This window comes from Nymphalis io, chromosome 17 (genome assembly GCF_905147045.1).
Source record: "Nymphalis io chromosome 17, ilAglIoxx1.1, whole genome shotgun sequence".
NCBI classification, from domain to species: domain Eukaryota; kingdom Metazoa; phylum Arthropoda; class Insecta; order Lepidoptera; family Nymphalidae; genus Nymphalis; species Nymphalis io.
The window spans coordinates 8,574,070-8,588,533 of record NC_065904.1 but is presented as its reverse complement, the minus strand read 5'-3'; the positions used below and the strand labels follow the sequence as shown (position 1 = coordinate 8,588,533).

At 35.8% G+C, this 14,464-nt stretch overlaps 3 protein-coding genes across 3 annotated transcripts in view; 2 read left to right on the top strand and 1 right to left on the bottom strand.

Annotated features, from left to right (window-relative positions):
* LOC126774818 (zinc finger protein 608-like) overlaps positions 1–14,464 on the top strand; it is a 361,874-nt gene that overhangs the window by 131,863 nt on the left and 215,547 nt on the right. The gene's annotated exons all lie outside the window — the stretch shown is intronic.
* LOC126774891 (uncharacterized) lies at positions 97–7,661 on the top strand. Its single transcript, XM_050496544.1, has 2 exons — positions 97–1,893; positions 7,144–7,661. Exons 1-2 carry the CDS (start codon positions 1,886–1,888, stop codon positions 7,631–7,633), a joined length of 498 nt encoding a protein of 165 aa, XP_050352501.1. The 5' UTR covers positions 97–1,885; the 3' UTR covers positions 7,634–7,661.
* On the bottom strand, positions 9,456–10,480 carry LOC126774739 (cytadherence high molecular weight protein 3-like). Its single transcript, XM_050496276.1, has 2 exons — positions 10,461–10,480; positions 9,456–10,193 (listed from the first exon to the last, which is right to left on the bottom strand). The coding sequence occupies exon 2, from the start codon at positions 10,186–10,188 to the stop codon at positions 9,460–9,462; it is 729 nt and encodes a 242-aa protein (XP_050352233.1). The 5' UTR covers positions 10,189–10,193; positions 10,461–10,480; the 3' UTR covers positions 9,456–9,459.

Genomic DNA, 14,464 nt, shown 5'->3' with positions numbered 1-14,464 from the left:
AAGATTAATCATCAATTTTATTATTTAATATTGATTTATTCATTTAGTATGATGATTAGAAATACATTTTTTTAATTTGTTTGTAAACATGACTCGCCTCGCACACCACCTATTACTCAAGGTGCTATGAAAATAATATAATTCGAATTAGTAGTTTCTGAAATTAGCGCATTTAAATAAACAAACGCTAAAGCTTAATAATATAATAAGTACTATCTTTACGAATATTATAAATGCGAAAGTAACGTTGTTTGTTAATTATGTTATCAAAACTTAACCTATGAACTGATCATAATAAAATTTAATATTGAGGTATACCTACCTTTGTACCTGTACAGGCATTTAAATTACAGACAACAAAATCTACGTGAATGAAGTCGCGGGAAACATAGTTTGTATATTTTTGTTGATATTTGAAGTTAACATAGGGGTCAAGTAACATCACGGTAGCATGCGAAAGTGGTCCCGTGGCGCTCTTCGTTATGACGGAAAGGGTACCGCTGGTTTGTTAGTGGGTATTCCGATGTTCGGGGCGCACTGCTTGGACAACGGAGAGCCCCACATTCCCTTCCCACTATTCCTGTGGGGGAACCGCGTAACGCGTTTTTTTTTAAAAAGGAGTCGAGTAACAACAGGTTGTGTTCCTTTTTTTAAATTATATATTTAATATCATAACTTTATGAACAATAAACGAAGAATTCGTTAACAAATTTTACGAGTATGATTGATTCAGAACATCCGAAGTCCGTAAAAAGTTTATATATAATGCTTGCACTTAGAAGCTTTAACCATTTGATGCTATTTGGAAATAATTTTTGAATATATAATAAGTAACCCGACTGCAACATAATTTATAATTATAAGATTTTATGCTAACGTAATTAAAACCATTTTTGTAGTTACTGTAGACGGCTGCAGTTATGAACCATGAAAAGATTGTAATAATAATAGTCCGCTAATATCGCATTTTGCTTACGTGTATCTTATATATAAGGGTAGATGTAATGTGTAATAATCAATACATTGCAAAAAAATGGATGTGACAGATTTCGGATGACAGCCAATCCTTGATAATTCTTTTGCTGATATGTTGGTTCATACGGGTGATTACTGATTGAGAAGCTTATGCACTTGCAAGATATCATGAATAAATTTAAAGCCTCTATTAACACGCTCGATTGATGGATTCACTGCATATAAAATAACTTAATCGACTTTTATGACTCACGAAATAATTTCGGCTCTATGTGTACCTGCCTTTTCTAGTCATTAAAATAAGTCAAGGTTTTAGAGACTAAGATATAAAAAAAATCAACATTTAAACCATGAAGTACTGGTTTTTACTCAATCTTCATTTATTAGGTCAGAATGTGTACTTTAATTTAAATATCATATCAGTGAATCAGTTTATCATATAAGTGTTAATCAACATGATAACGTAACAACTTGCTTCTCGTTATGACTTTAGTTTTCATATTATTTACTGCTATTTATTATGTAAAAAATATTTTTTACTCGAAATCGACGCAACGATTTTAATTTATAAATTGAATATTTTGCTTTTTTATTTCAAAAGGCACATCCACAATTAATTGATTCTTAATATATTCGGAATACTTTGTACTGCGTGATCACATAACTTACACAAATGCACAGCATATAGTTGAATAAACAAAGACTAAAGACTTATAACTGTCTGCCTGTTCATATATATATATATAATAATTTATTTATGTTCACTATCTATGTTTTCTTGTCTATGAACCAATCTAGAAGTTTCTTTTTGCGTCGGGTTCAATATATAATAATAGATTTTTTTTTAACTGTCAGTGTATAAATTTAATTGTAAGTACATAAGGCTGTCCCACTTTGGATTGATGGATATATGTATAGGTACATGTGGCAGAATTTATACTGAAAATTCTTTGAAATCATAACATGATGTACCAAAATGTTTTAATACTAGTTACAAGAACTATTTAAAACAATAAAACTTGTTCCATATTAGGTATTTGTTTATTGTTCAATATTAAAACATACATTAAATACAAAAATTATATATAAACAGGCTTTTAATATTTAAATTAAAATTAGCTGGCCGTCGTTTTGTTTAGTACTTTTTATTTTCTTAGCAATTTCGTATGACTATGTAAACTTTACGTAAATATTTAGTTGAATGATGATGGTGTTAAAGATCAGAATACTAGATGTCATCGGGTTGGGCAAAATACATGCTATTGAAAGAGTTAAGAGTTATTAATCTTTAAAGTATCATCGCCAGTGGGCCACCAACCTTGGGAACTAAGGTCTTATGTTCCTTGTGTACACTTTAAACAATTTATATTTAAATTACAAAATAAATTCATAACCAGATTGCTTTGAATTAATAATAAGAACGTCTTAAATTTTCACGTTTCAAAGTAGTATTATTTTGCCTTTATAGAATTCGGTACGAGTACTAGGCACAAAGCCCTTTATGTATGGTTGATGTAATCTGATCTTTAACAAAAAGAGCAAGAGCACAGAATGAGGACATTGTACACAAGGTACAGCTTCATCTGTATGAGCGTTTTAAAGATGATAGGCGCCCCGCGTCACGTTCGCACCCGCTATTCTTGTGCTTGCTATGCTCGGTGCCTTGTTCTTCGACATTTACAATTATAACCTAAGCAACAAAGTAGTTCCATGACGATTTATTTAACAATTTCAAATTAATAAAATAGAATGTCTTGTAATGTAATAATAAAAGTAAATAAAACTTAAAAAAAAACTATTGCAATTGAAATTGAACTAGTCAATTTCAATTATTGATTTCTTCTCTTCATCTTGTAAATAATTTATATTATTTAGAACGTGTTCTCCGTGTTATTGAAAAGAAACAGAACCCGATTGTCGTGTTCAATTATAATCACTCTACTAAAATTTATATAATAACTACCTATATAAATATATAGGTCAGATCCATTTCTTCTCATAGTTCTGACGTAATCAATGATTTTGAAAATTAATACTCAAATAAGAACGTACCAAAACTGAACTTTTAATACAAGCAAAAATTTACTTACTAAAAGTCAAAGTGCAAGTAATTTATTCTATAAATAATGTATTTATGTATTATATTCGTAAGCGATAAAATGCTTTGCTTTGTGTCTATTTTTTTCTAAGAACAGCGTTTTTCTATTCATAGTATTTTGTGCATACAAAAGCGAGATGAATGATACACTAAGAGCTGGATAACATTGTATACAGTTGACAGGGTTATCTAAAAGATCAGAGTGTTCCTAGTTCTTGTTTACTTATTACCGTCAACCATGGAAACGGGAAACGTGACCGACGTTTCAATTATTGCTTTGATATTCTTTAAACCTACTACTCTTTAAAACATGCATGTTTTTATACAATTTTATTTATTTAGATAGTATATTTAACAAGAATACCGAAGAGGGCTCTTCGTATAGTCGGTATATATTACCAAAGCTCTAAAAATGCACCAAGAAGTTAATTTATGGAAATAAAAATATTGACTGTCGCTCGGTCGCTCGAATATATTTGTTACTGTAATATAATTGACTGTATTTATATAATAATAATGTCCTCCAGACCGATTTCGGCCACGGCGGCCAATCTCAAGAGAGATTAGCCAGCTACGCAGGAGATATTATAGTGCACAAGTGTGTGCGCAAACATAGGTGCACTCTCTATTCCCTAACTCTCATAATCCGATGGAACGGCAATCCGACACGACACGACACGACTAGAAAGAGTTCAGGTGCAGGACCAACGGCTTTACATGCTTTCTGAGGCACGGGAATGTGCATACTTCCAACTTCCAGACTCCGGGCTGCTACTGAGAATTTTTGACAGAAAAAACTCAATAATTTTTTATTGGCACGACCTGGGATTTGAACCCAAGACCTGAGAGTCTGCGGTCTTACATGAAGTCATGTCTTACTTAGTCACTAGACCAACGAGACATATATATAATACATGTACTGTAATTTATTTATTGATATATGTGTATTTTATATTTATATTGACATTTATTTATCAGTTAGATTTATGTTGCTTTATTTATTATTGCGGCGCCACCTGCTTCATACCTTATGATTTATTCCTTGCACCATTGCTTGCCTGGAAGAGATCGCTATGTAGCGATAAAGTAGCCAAAGTTGTATGCTGTATATTTAGATTGTATATTTATATTTTTATTCTTTTCTGTGTGGTGTCCAATAAAGTATAAAGTTAATCGACCGTAGGTCGAACATATCCATAAAATTTGATACTGTAATACAATAAAAATAAATTAACAGCCTGTAAATGTCCCGCTGCTGGGCTAAAGCCTCGTCTCCTTTTTGAAAAGTTTTGGACATAGCTTCACTACGCTGCCCCAATGCGGGTTATAGTGGATATAACACACAACACAAGCAGGTTTACTCACGATATTCTACCCTCACCATCGAGTGCGGTATTATTAAGAACTAAAATAATATAATATCCTGGGTCATTTTTCACACACGGCCATGTGATCCCAAATTAAGCTTGTACAGAGCTTGTACTATGAAAACCAGACAACTGATATACTACACATACTATATTTTTTTTTGTAAATACATACTTATATAGATAATTACACCCAGACTCAGGAAAAACAAACATATTTATGCACACAAACATCTGTCCAGGGTGGGAATCGAACCCACAACCTTCGGCGTGAAAGGCAAGCATCCACCAACCACGCCAACCGGCTCGTCAATTTTATTATATTATTGTATATATAATGTATATAAAAATATTTTATTATAGTATTGTATAATAATAATTACAAATATATGTCAAAGTTTAAGTTATTTTCGATATAATACCGTACAGTAACATAGATGTCGGTGATAAACTGTTAATATAATTTTATTTAAATTGTAATGTAAGAAGTTATAAAATCAACTTCGTACCTATATTCTTTCAAAGAACCACTATTTTCTATTTATAGTCTTTTGTATGTGTAAAGATATGAATGAAATATTTAGAAGTAGATAACATTGTAAAGGGTGCCTTTGTCACCGACAGGATTATCAAAGATCCGAATAATTGTCGTCCACGTTTACATAACTATATCTGATCAGTGATTAAGGAATATTTAAATTTAGCTTTTTTTTAAAGAGTTTCTGGAACATGTAACTAAACAATGAATGAATAAATCAATGAATGCCACAGACACCAGACATTGGCAATACAATTATTAATTATTATAAACTACAAAACAATTACGTTTTTACCAAATTATTTTTACATACATTGCATATATTATACTTGCGCACCCACACAGACGTGGTGATATACCAATTGTCATTCCCAGTATCTCTATCGATAAAACCTATTGTATACACAATAACTTACGATCACGTAGCCCTATTTCATTTTTACAACTAGTTTTGTCATACTTTAAGCCTTCTGGATTTTATATTTTTATTGCCTGTAAGCTGACATCGTATAATTTACGTTGTCAATGATTATATAGGAAGTAATTTGTGTTTAATAACTTATATTAAAGTAACGTTCGGAGCGTAATTTGACTCGCGGAAATTTAAGATTAAAATAATTATGCAAAACAAAGAAATATCCAAAATCTTAAGTTTTACAATCGGTGTGAGATAGGACAAAGTATAATAAACTCAATTATTTATCATGAAGCACTACTTGTTATCTATCCTTCTTTTTCAGCAACGGGAAAATTGATTATTGCCATATTTTCTTGCATACTTAATATTTATATAGTGGTGTCAGGCAATTTTTTTCCTGGAAAATGCGCGGGCCTCAAATATCGATTCCTTTTTGTGATTAGCGACTAGCATCGCTATCATTAAAGTCTTTTTCTAAACCGATTTCCATGTTCCTGAGTTCATAGTTAAAAATAATTACAGTTGTCAAATCTATAAAAAGGAAACAACTGGACTTACAGTTAGTAGTTTGATGCAGATGCACCTGGATGGATACAATCAACTCATCAGTTATTATACCGCCATCAATCTTTCTGTTACGTGCTTCAGTTAAAAGGATGGGTAATTCAGAATAAGTACAGACACTAAGAATATATCCTCTGAGGCTTTGATCATATGATTGATATCACATTAATGGCTCTGTCTAAGAGACAACTTACCATCAGGTGTCAAATTTGTTGGATTGAAAACGGTCGGGTAGAATCTATGATTAAGGCTGCGATATTTTCTAAAATCAGTCAGTAGAAAATACATTGTTATTATATATAAATATCATCAGCCAATCGCAATCCTTCGCTGAACATAGACTTCTACCAAGGTGTCAACCCGGTTCAATGCCTTCTCCATTCAGACGGGTTTCTCCTTCTATGATGCATTATCGCAACCGCAGCTCGCATTACAAGAGTCAAGACTAGCGGTAAAAGCCCCTCTTCTTGCATTCCATAAATTGGAGGCCTCTTCTTCTATGTTAAATGCGCATTTAATATACTCTATAATATATACTCTATAATATAATATTGCCTATACTCGCCACGCTGAGGGGACACCCGATTGTCTTAGTCCCTAAGTCGATTCTTACGACACCTACAGGATTATATTCAAGATAAAAAAACGTTATTATTTCAAAGACAAAATAAAAATACCTATTTTTTTATTACATGCACGTTACAGTTTCCACGGATAAATAATTATTAATATTAATTGTATTTTAGAATCAGATAATTTTTGTTGCTATTAAATTCGACAAATTTTTGATATTGTAGAAAATTAAATGAAAGTTATATGACAAAATAATTTGTATGAAAACAAGTAATTTATTATATTTTTCCTTCATTAGACAAATATTTCATAATATACGTTATTATTTCAAAGACAAAATAAAAATATTATTTACTATGACATTACCAACATAGTTAAAAATCATAAAGTTTTATACCTATCAGGTAATTTATGTGCTTGATTATTTTTATAGCATCTTCCTGATATGATAAAGGTATATCACAATCGGTATAAAACAAAGGTTTTCTGTCAAAACAACATCACTGATAGAAGGGATAGTGTGAGTATACTTAAATAAGCTTATACTTTTATAAAGAAATATGCTCTTTTTCTACGTTTTGATTTGATTTGAAACTTTTCACATTTACAGATTAAATATGAAATTCTTCGTTGCATTCGTCGCTTTCGTCGCAGTGGCTGCGGCCATGCCACACCAGAAGCCCACCTCCAGCTTCGACGCAGACCTTCAGGCTATCATTGAAGCTATCAACCACCCCAGCACCGACCCAGCCTCCGCTGCCCTATTGCAAGAACAACTGGACACCATCCTTGGATTATTAAAGCCTGAAGAAGAACCAATCTCCGTTGCCCCTGTCATCGTCGATGAAGCTGTGTCCGCTGAAAGCTCGTCTCTTGTTCAAATTATCATCAATGTCAAGCCTGGTGTTGCTGGTAACCCCGTTGTCGTAGAATCCAGCCCTGTCATAATTCCCAGACCGATACCCGTAGAAACCATTGAAGGCCCCGAAGTCAACCCTGAGCCCGTAATTGTAGTAGAAAATCCCGTTCCCGCTGAACCCGTTCTCATAGCTCCTATTGTTCCCACTCCCGTTGTGGTTCTCCCTGACATCCTCAACTAATAACTAAAAAGAAAACTGTTGATTAATAAACAAAATACGTATGATATCTGTTGGTTTTTAAACGATCGAATTATACTCATTCAATAAATTCTTTGTTTTTTTTTATTACACCCTTAATTGATTGCAATTATACTTTGATTGCTATTCGATTAACACTCGAATTTAAAAAGTTGTTTAATCTGAGTAAACTAACTCATTGGTGTGATGTCGAACAAGTGAAGTCACATTTACCAATTGTAGACTACAAAAAATTGCAACGAGGTAAAAGGTAATAAAACATAATAGTACTATAATGTCCTCCAGACCGATTTCGGCCATGGCGGCCAATCTCAAAAGAGAAGAGCCAACTGCGCTTTTAGTGCACAAGTGTGTGCGTAAACACAGGTGCACTCTCTATTCCCTAACTCTCATAATCCGACGGGACGGCAATCCGACACGTTCAGGCGCAGGACCAACGGCTTCACGTGCTTTCCGAGGCACGGGAGTGTACACATTTCCAACTTCCAGACTCCAGGCTGCTACTGAGAATTTTCTGACAGAAAAACCCAATAACTTTTAACTGGCCCGACCTTGGAATTAAACCCAGGACCTCCGGGCGGCCTTACATCAAGCCACTAGACACACGAGGCAGTACTATACTACTATAATAATAAAACAGTAAGAAATAAATATTGAATACATGACATAATATTTTATTTTAAATTAAATCAGTGCTCTATACGAAAGCATTTATATTTGCCTTTTCGAATACAGTCCTTAACCATCCAGCAATCTAGTTATTGTTATGAATGGCTTATTTATTTAACAAACTTGTTGTGTGTGTGATTGAATTTGATTTGGAATGCTTCTTTCAATGCATTCGAATATCTAATTCGGCTGATACGGTACTTAAGATGCTTTATCATTACCATCCTGATTGTCTTTTCCTTGCAGTGTCGACATAGAAGCGAAGCGTACTTACATTTATATATACAATTTATACTTATACGTATATGAATAAAACTATTTTCTATCAATCCTAGTAAGGTTAAATAGTTTATTATTCGTCTTAATTTATTTATTTATTTATATAATGTCCATAATTGTGTAAAAGCGAGCACTTATTCTAAATATGTCTTGTTTTCAAGAATTTGTCTTACTATAGTGCTGGATATTTGTGAATGTTGCTCCCACTAATATTAAACTTTAGCAACTTCCTCGCAAAAATGAGTGGTTTCCAAGTAATTCTTGCAAATTGTTCAACTTAGCTTAAGTTAACCAAAACTCTCCATTTACATTTAAGCCCACAAAAAGTGATAAATGTTTATAGTTTGTTTTATATCGCATTCCCTGTCCAGCTGATGAGTCAAAATGCTTTAATTGAATAAGTTATTCCAGTTTTTGTCTGTATTACCTGTGCAAGACTGTTCATTCTAGAAGTATATTCAGTTGATTAACAATTAATATAATTAAGCAAATAATAGTATTAATTGTTTCTTATTAATTTTTTCTTTAAAGTGTTGTGATCGTCGGAATGATAACTAATTTACTAAGTTAATTGGATTCCTAACTTAGAAAATTATTGTTATTTATAATTGTAAAATATAAATCGTTTATCGCCAAGTTTAATCGGTAATTCAATTTTGTTTATGATTATTTTAGATAGCAATTAGCTTAGTTAGAATGAATAAAAATGAGATTTAAAGAAAATATTTTTTTATTACAGATGTTGTTATGCAATACATGTTAATGTTGAAAATATTTTTACAACATTAGATCTACTGATTGTTAGTTCTTCATAATAAGCAGATGTTTTTTACGTTCTTCGTTTGGTGTGTTTTAATTTCTTAGTTGAGGATGTCAGGGAGGGTAATGACGGGCGAGGGGACAATAACGGGAGCGACGATGACGGGTTCTGGGACCTCAGGCTTGTCGACGACGATGACGGATTCGGGGACCTCAGGCTTGTCGACCACGATAACGGATTCGGGGACCTCAGGCCTGTCGACGACGATGACGGATTCGGGGGCCTCCTGGTTGTCGACGACGATCACGGGAGTGGGTTCAACCTCGGGCACGATGACGGGGGAAGGTTCAACAGATACAAGGTTTTCAGAGCCGGGCTTAACGTTGACGATGATCTGAACGAGAGGAGAGCTCACAGGGGAGGGGACGGGAGCGGGCACGACTTCTTCGACGATTGCGGGTCCGACATGGATGGGCTCGTATTCGCCGTCGACGATTGCGGGTCCGACATCGATAGACTCGTATTCGCCGTCGACGATTGCGGGTCCAACATGGATGGGCTCGTATTCGCCTTCGACGATTGCGGGTCCAACATGGATGGGCTCGTATTCGCCTTCGACGATGGCGGGTCCGACATGGATGGGCTCGTATTCGCCTTCTACGATAGCAGGTCCGACGGAGATGGACTCGGTGTCAACAATGGCGGGTCCAACAGAGATAGGTTCGTATTCGATGACGGGAGCAGGTCCGGCGCCACCGGGAAGAACGAAGCGCGTGGGGCCAGCAACGGCCACGGCGAAGCAGGCAGCAGCAATCAGGAAAGTTTTCATTTTGTCTAGAAGAGAAAGTAATTAGATTTATTTTTTATCTACAGTATAGTATTTATCTATAAGTGCAGTATTTGTAATAATAGTTTTTTTATTAAAATAATAAATTAAATTAAATCAAATATATCCTTTCAAATCAATCTATTATATAATTGAGATTAAGATTAAGTTTTTAAGTATGTATAATATAATAATATAATTTTTTTAAGAATAATATAATAATAATAAAATATAAAAATAATTTTCAAAAATAAAATATTAAATGTTTTACTCACCTGTTGTATTGCGTTATGAGAAAACTATGGAAGCTCATGCAAAGTTTTGCGTTTTATACCCAATTTTATCTTGGTTTGGCATTGTATTGTAATAAAATATTGATAATTATCTATATCCTCCGTACTCGTATCGCATAAACGTAATCCCTGTCACAAAGAGCCGGAAATATGCGAATTAAAGTCTAGAAAGATAATTAAAGATTGTCTTATTTACAATCGACGTCCACAGCTTATTACGAATTATAATTAAACTATATTTTAAAGTATATTAAATTATATATTATGAAACGCATAGAACAAAATGGGATGCGTTATATTTTGAGAGGTGCTGGCTGGAAATGGTCTCCTTCTGCGAGAGTGTCATGTCACAGAAGGAGACCAGGAGAGCACGAGGATGTGTCACCGCTGATTCGACGTGCCCAAGAAGACTGAGGAGGAGTAGTCGGCGCTATTTGCACCTTTCAGTCGGGCCGACTTTCGGGGCGTCACGGTAACATGCGCAAGCGAACCGTGACTCCCCATGTACAGACGCAGAGGATACCCCTGGGTTTTTAGTGGGTATATTAGCGCACTCAGCGCTGATGAATTCCACATACTCCCCCCCACTTCATGTGGGGTAAACGCGTAAATGCGTTTTTCGAGCGATAAAAATGTGTTATAGGGTTTTGGAACTATTTTAATATATTTGTATTAAATCAGACTAAATATTAGGTCCTTACATATGAAATTGGCGTTTTGTACTTTTTTTTTTTGTAAGAAGTTGTAAAAAATCCGGAAAAATGGTAATCTGTTGGAGCAAGGTCCGGGGAGTATGGGGAATGTCGTAGACATTCTAATTGTAGCTCATCTAACTTTGTGGTTATTTGTTGTCTGTATCAGTGTGTGGTCTTGCGTTGTAGTGAGGCAGCAGTGGCCTAGAGCGATTGACCTATCTCGTATGTTTAGCAGCTAGTTCTTCCTTCATGGTTTGCAGTTGCTGACAAAAGATATCTGCCGTAATCGCTTCGCCAGATTTTAGAAAGCTGTAGTGAACGACAACGGCGCTAGTCCACCAAACACTCACAAGTAACTTTTTTTGAGTCAATTTTCGTTTAGGGCAGGATTTAGCTGGGTCTCCAGGGTTCGTTTGCATACCGCTGGTGGCGGCAGCTTGGTCTGTGACACTTTGGTAAATATAAGGCTGTGATCCGAAGAACCTTGAAACTTGAATTGGAGCTTGAACCACAACCTGATATTCCACCGGGTGAGAAGTCAGCAGAAGGTCCAGTAGAGAAGGCGCTTGCCTATCAATGTGTGGGATTCCGGTGGGCTGATCAACCTGTTGGGTCAAGTCATGTGTGAGAGCAAATGCATGAGCAGTCCTTCCAGCATGGTCAGTTTTGAGGGATTTCAACCATGATTCATGGTGAGCATTAAAATCCCCCAAAAACACCAATTCCGCGTTAGGAAACTGCTCTTGCGCAGCATCGGCCACTCAACTAAGATGGTCAAATAATCGGCTTGTCTCCAAGTAACCATTATGGGATCTGTAGAGGCACATGTAGGCTCAACTCTGACGAACCAGATCTACACGTACCACCAACAAGGAGAAGGAGGGGTTCTCCAAGCAGCGCAGTCGGTGCAACAAAAATCCGTCCTGACGGGCAAGCATACTCCGGCTTTCGCTTTGAAGGATTCTTCAAGCATGTAGCCGGGATAATTAAGATAGCTGGTATCGGCAGGACGGAGTATTTGTGTCTCCGTGGGAAACAACATTGCTCGCCGTGCTGTCTCGAGATGGTGGTGGACAGCGTTGAGATTAGCGTGGAGTCCACGGATGTTAGATAACTCGACCTCAAACACAGTGGGTATGGTTGGGGTGTGCACCGCTGACCGACCGTTATTTCTGCTCTGTTGAGCTACCATTTGGAAAAAAAAAATGGAAAAGAGACGTGAAGCAAGTGACGTATTGCCACGAGAGGGATGGGTAAAGTGTGGAGGCGTGTTTCCCCAAGTGGTTGCCAAAAGGGAACCACTACCCCGAGTCCCCCCGGAAGTGGCTGCCGGGGCCCCACCTTCCGCTGACCGACCGTTATTTCTGCTCTGTTGAGCTACCATTTGGAAAAAAAAAATGGAAAAGAGACGTGAAGCAAGTGACGTATTGCCACGAGAGGGATGGGTAAAGTGTGGAGGCGTGTTTCCCCAAGTGGTTGCCAAAAGGGAACCACTACCCCGAGTCCCCCCGGAAGTGGCTGCCGGGGCCCCACCTTCCGGTCACCAACTGGCAAGACGGTCCACTCAGAGACTATGCGTAGCCTAGACTAGGTGGAGCAGCCTCGCAAGCTGATTAGGCGCTCGGGCAACTGTACTTTGCCACGGGCGGCCAGCGGAACAGCCGTTTCTTCGGGTCTCCCTGTCCGGCAGGATAATACATTTTCCTCCGACATTGGTTCAACAGCTGTCTCCACTGGGCCAACACCTGTCGCGGCAATGCTCGCTCGGGCACTGGGTGTACGCTGGCTGACCTCGAAACGCGGCTGCAAGCAGACACTTCACGAGTTTTTCACCATGCTTTCGGTGGTAACAAGCCAGGCGGATGTTTAGCATCCTATCACCAGATGAGCAGATGGTCGCTCAGATATCCCTTACGACACCCACGGGAAAGAGAGGGGCAGTGAAATGTATTCTTTCTCCGTCACTGCACGGATCGGATATGATACTTAAAAGGGATAAATGCCTATGTTTGTATCTATACATAAATAAATAAAGATATTTTGTACTTAAAATTCCTGAATTATCTTGATAAGACATTACTTGAAACCAGTTTGTGATTCGAAGTTACGCCTGCAATTAATTACTTAAAGATTTGATTGTAAATAAAAAAATATTCGTATTTTAATTAGCAAATGAAAATAAGTAATTGTTAGGTTTCTGGGAAGTTCTACCCAGATGACGTTAATTCGACTCTTCAACTGAGCGATGTTGATTATATTTGGTTTTTTTTAATCACTTACAAATTTTCGAAGCCAAATTTTAACTAAAGTTATACTCCAGATCATACACAAACTGTTTTTTTAACATAACAATAAATTGAATTACACATTTATTTTATGAACTTATCTTAAATAACTGTTTATCTTTAAATTAACAAGCATAGAGTGTAGTTGAGCTATATAAAAATTAAACAAAATAACAATTAAATATGACATAGCTTAGGGGGGTCTCGACCCTCACGGTAGCATGCGAAAGCGATCCCGTGACGGTCCTCGTTAAGACGGAAAGGGTACCGCTGGTTTTTTTTTTAGTGGTGTACCGATGTTAAAAAAAAACAAAGGGGTCTCAACTCCAGTTTCGAAAAGTATTTTATATAATGGATCATTCAATGGATACATGCAATTCAATTTTATGTAAATATTAAACTTGAAGTTTGTTCATGGCTAACGCTTGGCTTGCAGCTTCGGCTGCCTCATAATCGAAAATCCAGATAAACGGGATAAAAAGGCCAAAATTAAAGTTAATTATGTCATATTTTAGCTGTGATAAAGCGTGATAAAGTAAAAAATATTTACAACTCACACAACCTTTCGTATTTCTGATATTATTTGCGATTATTATAATTCTAGTAATTAAAGATAAATGGATATGTAATATTATTGTAATGTTTTCAGGTATTTTCATTTGCTAAAACAACCATAATATATTTGGCGTGACTTACACTTGAATATGCTACACATAGTTGCCCTTAGGTAAAGCAAGTAATAGGAAAAAAATACAATCCTTCTTACTTAATGAAACTAAAAATTTAGGATAAAACTAAACAATTGAATGCAAACTTTCTTAAATTCTACAACTAATGAATAGGTAACAAACATATAGACAAAACTAAAATAAAAATATTGTTTTGTTTTTGGTAACTCGCAAATGGTCACATTAACTTTAAAAGAGGCAGTTATTTTGAAATCACAGTCATGTATAATGTATATCTTTAACCTACAAATGTTTCTTTAGTTTATATTCATAAGATT

Excerpts from the sequence above, each read along its gene's own strand:
- LOC126774739 (XM_050496276.1), bottom strand. The coding sequence starts at position 10,188 with ATGAAAACTTTCCTGATTGCTGCTGCCTGCTTCGCCGTGGCCGTTGCT.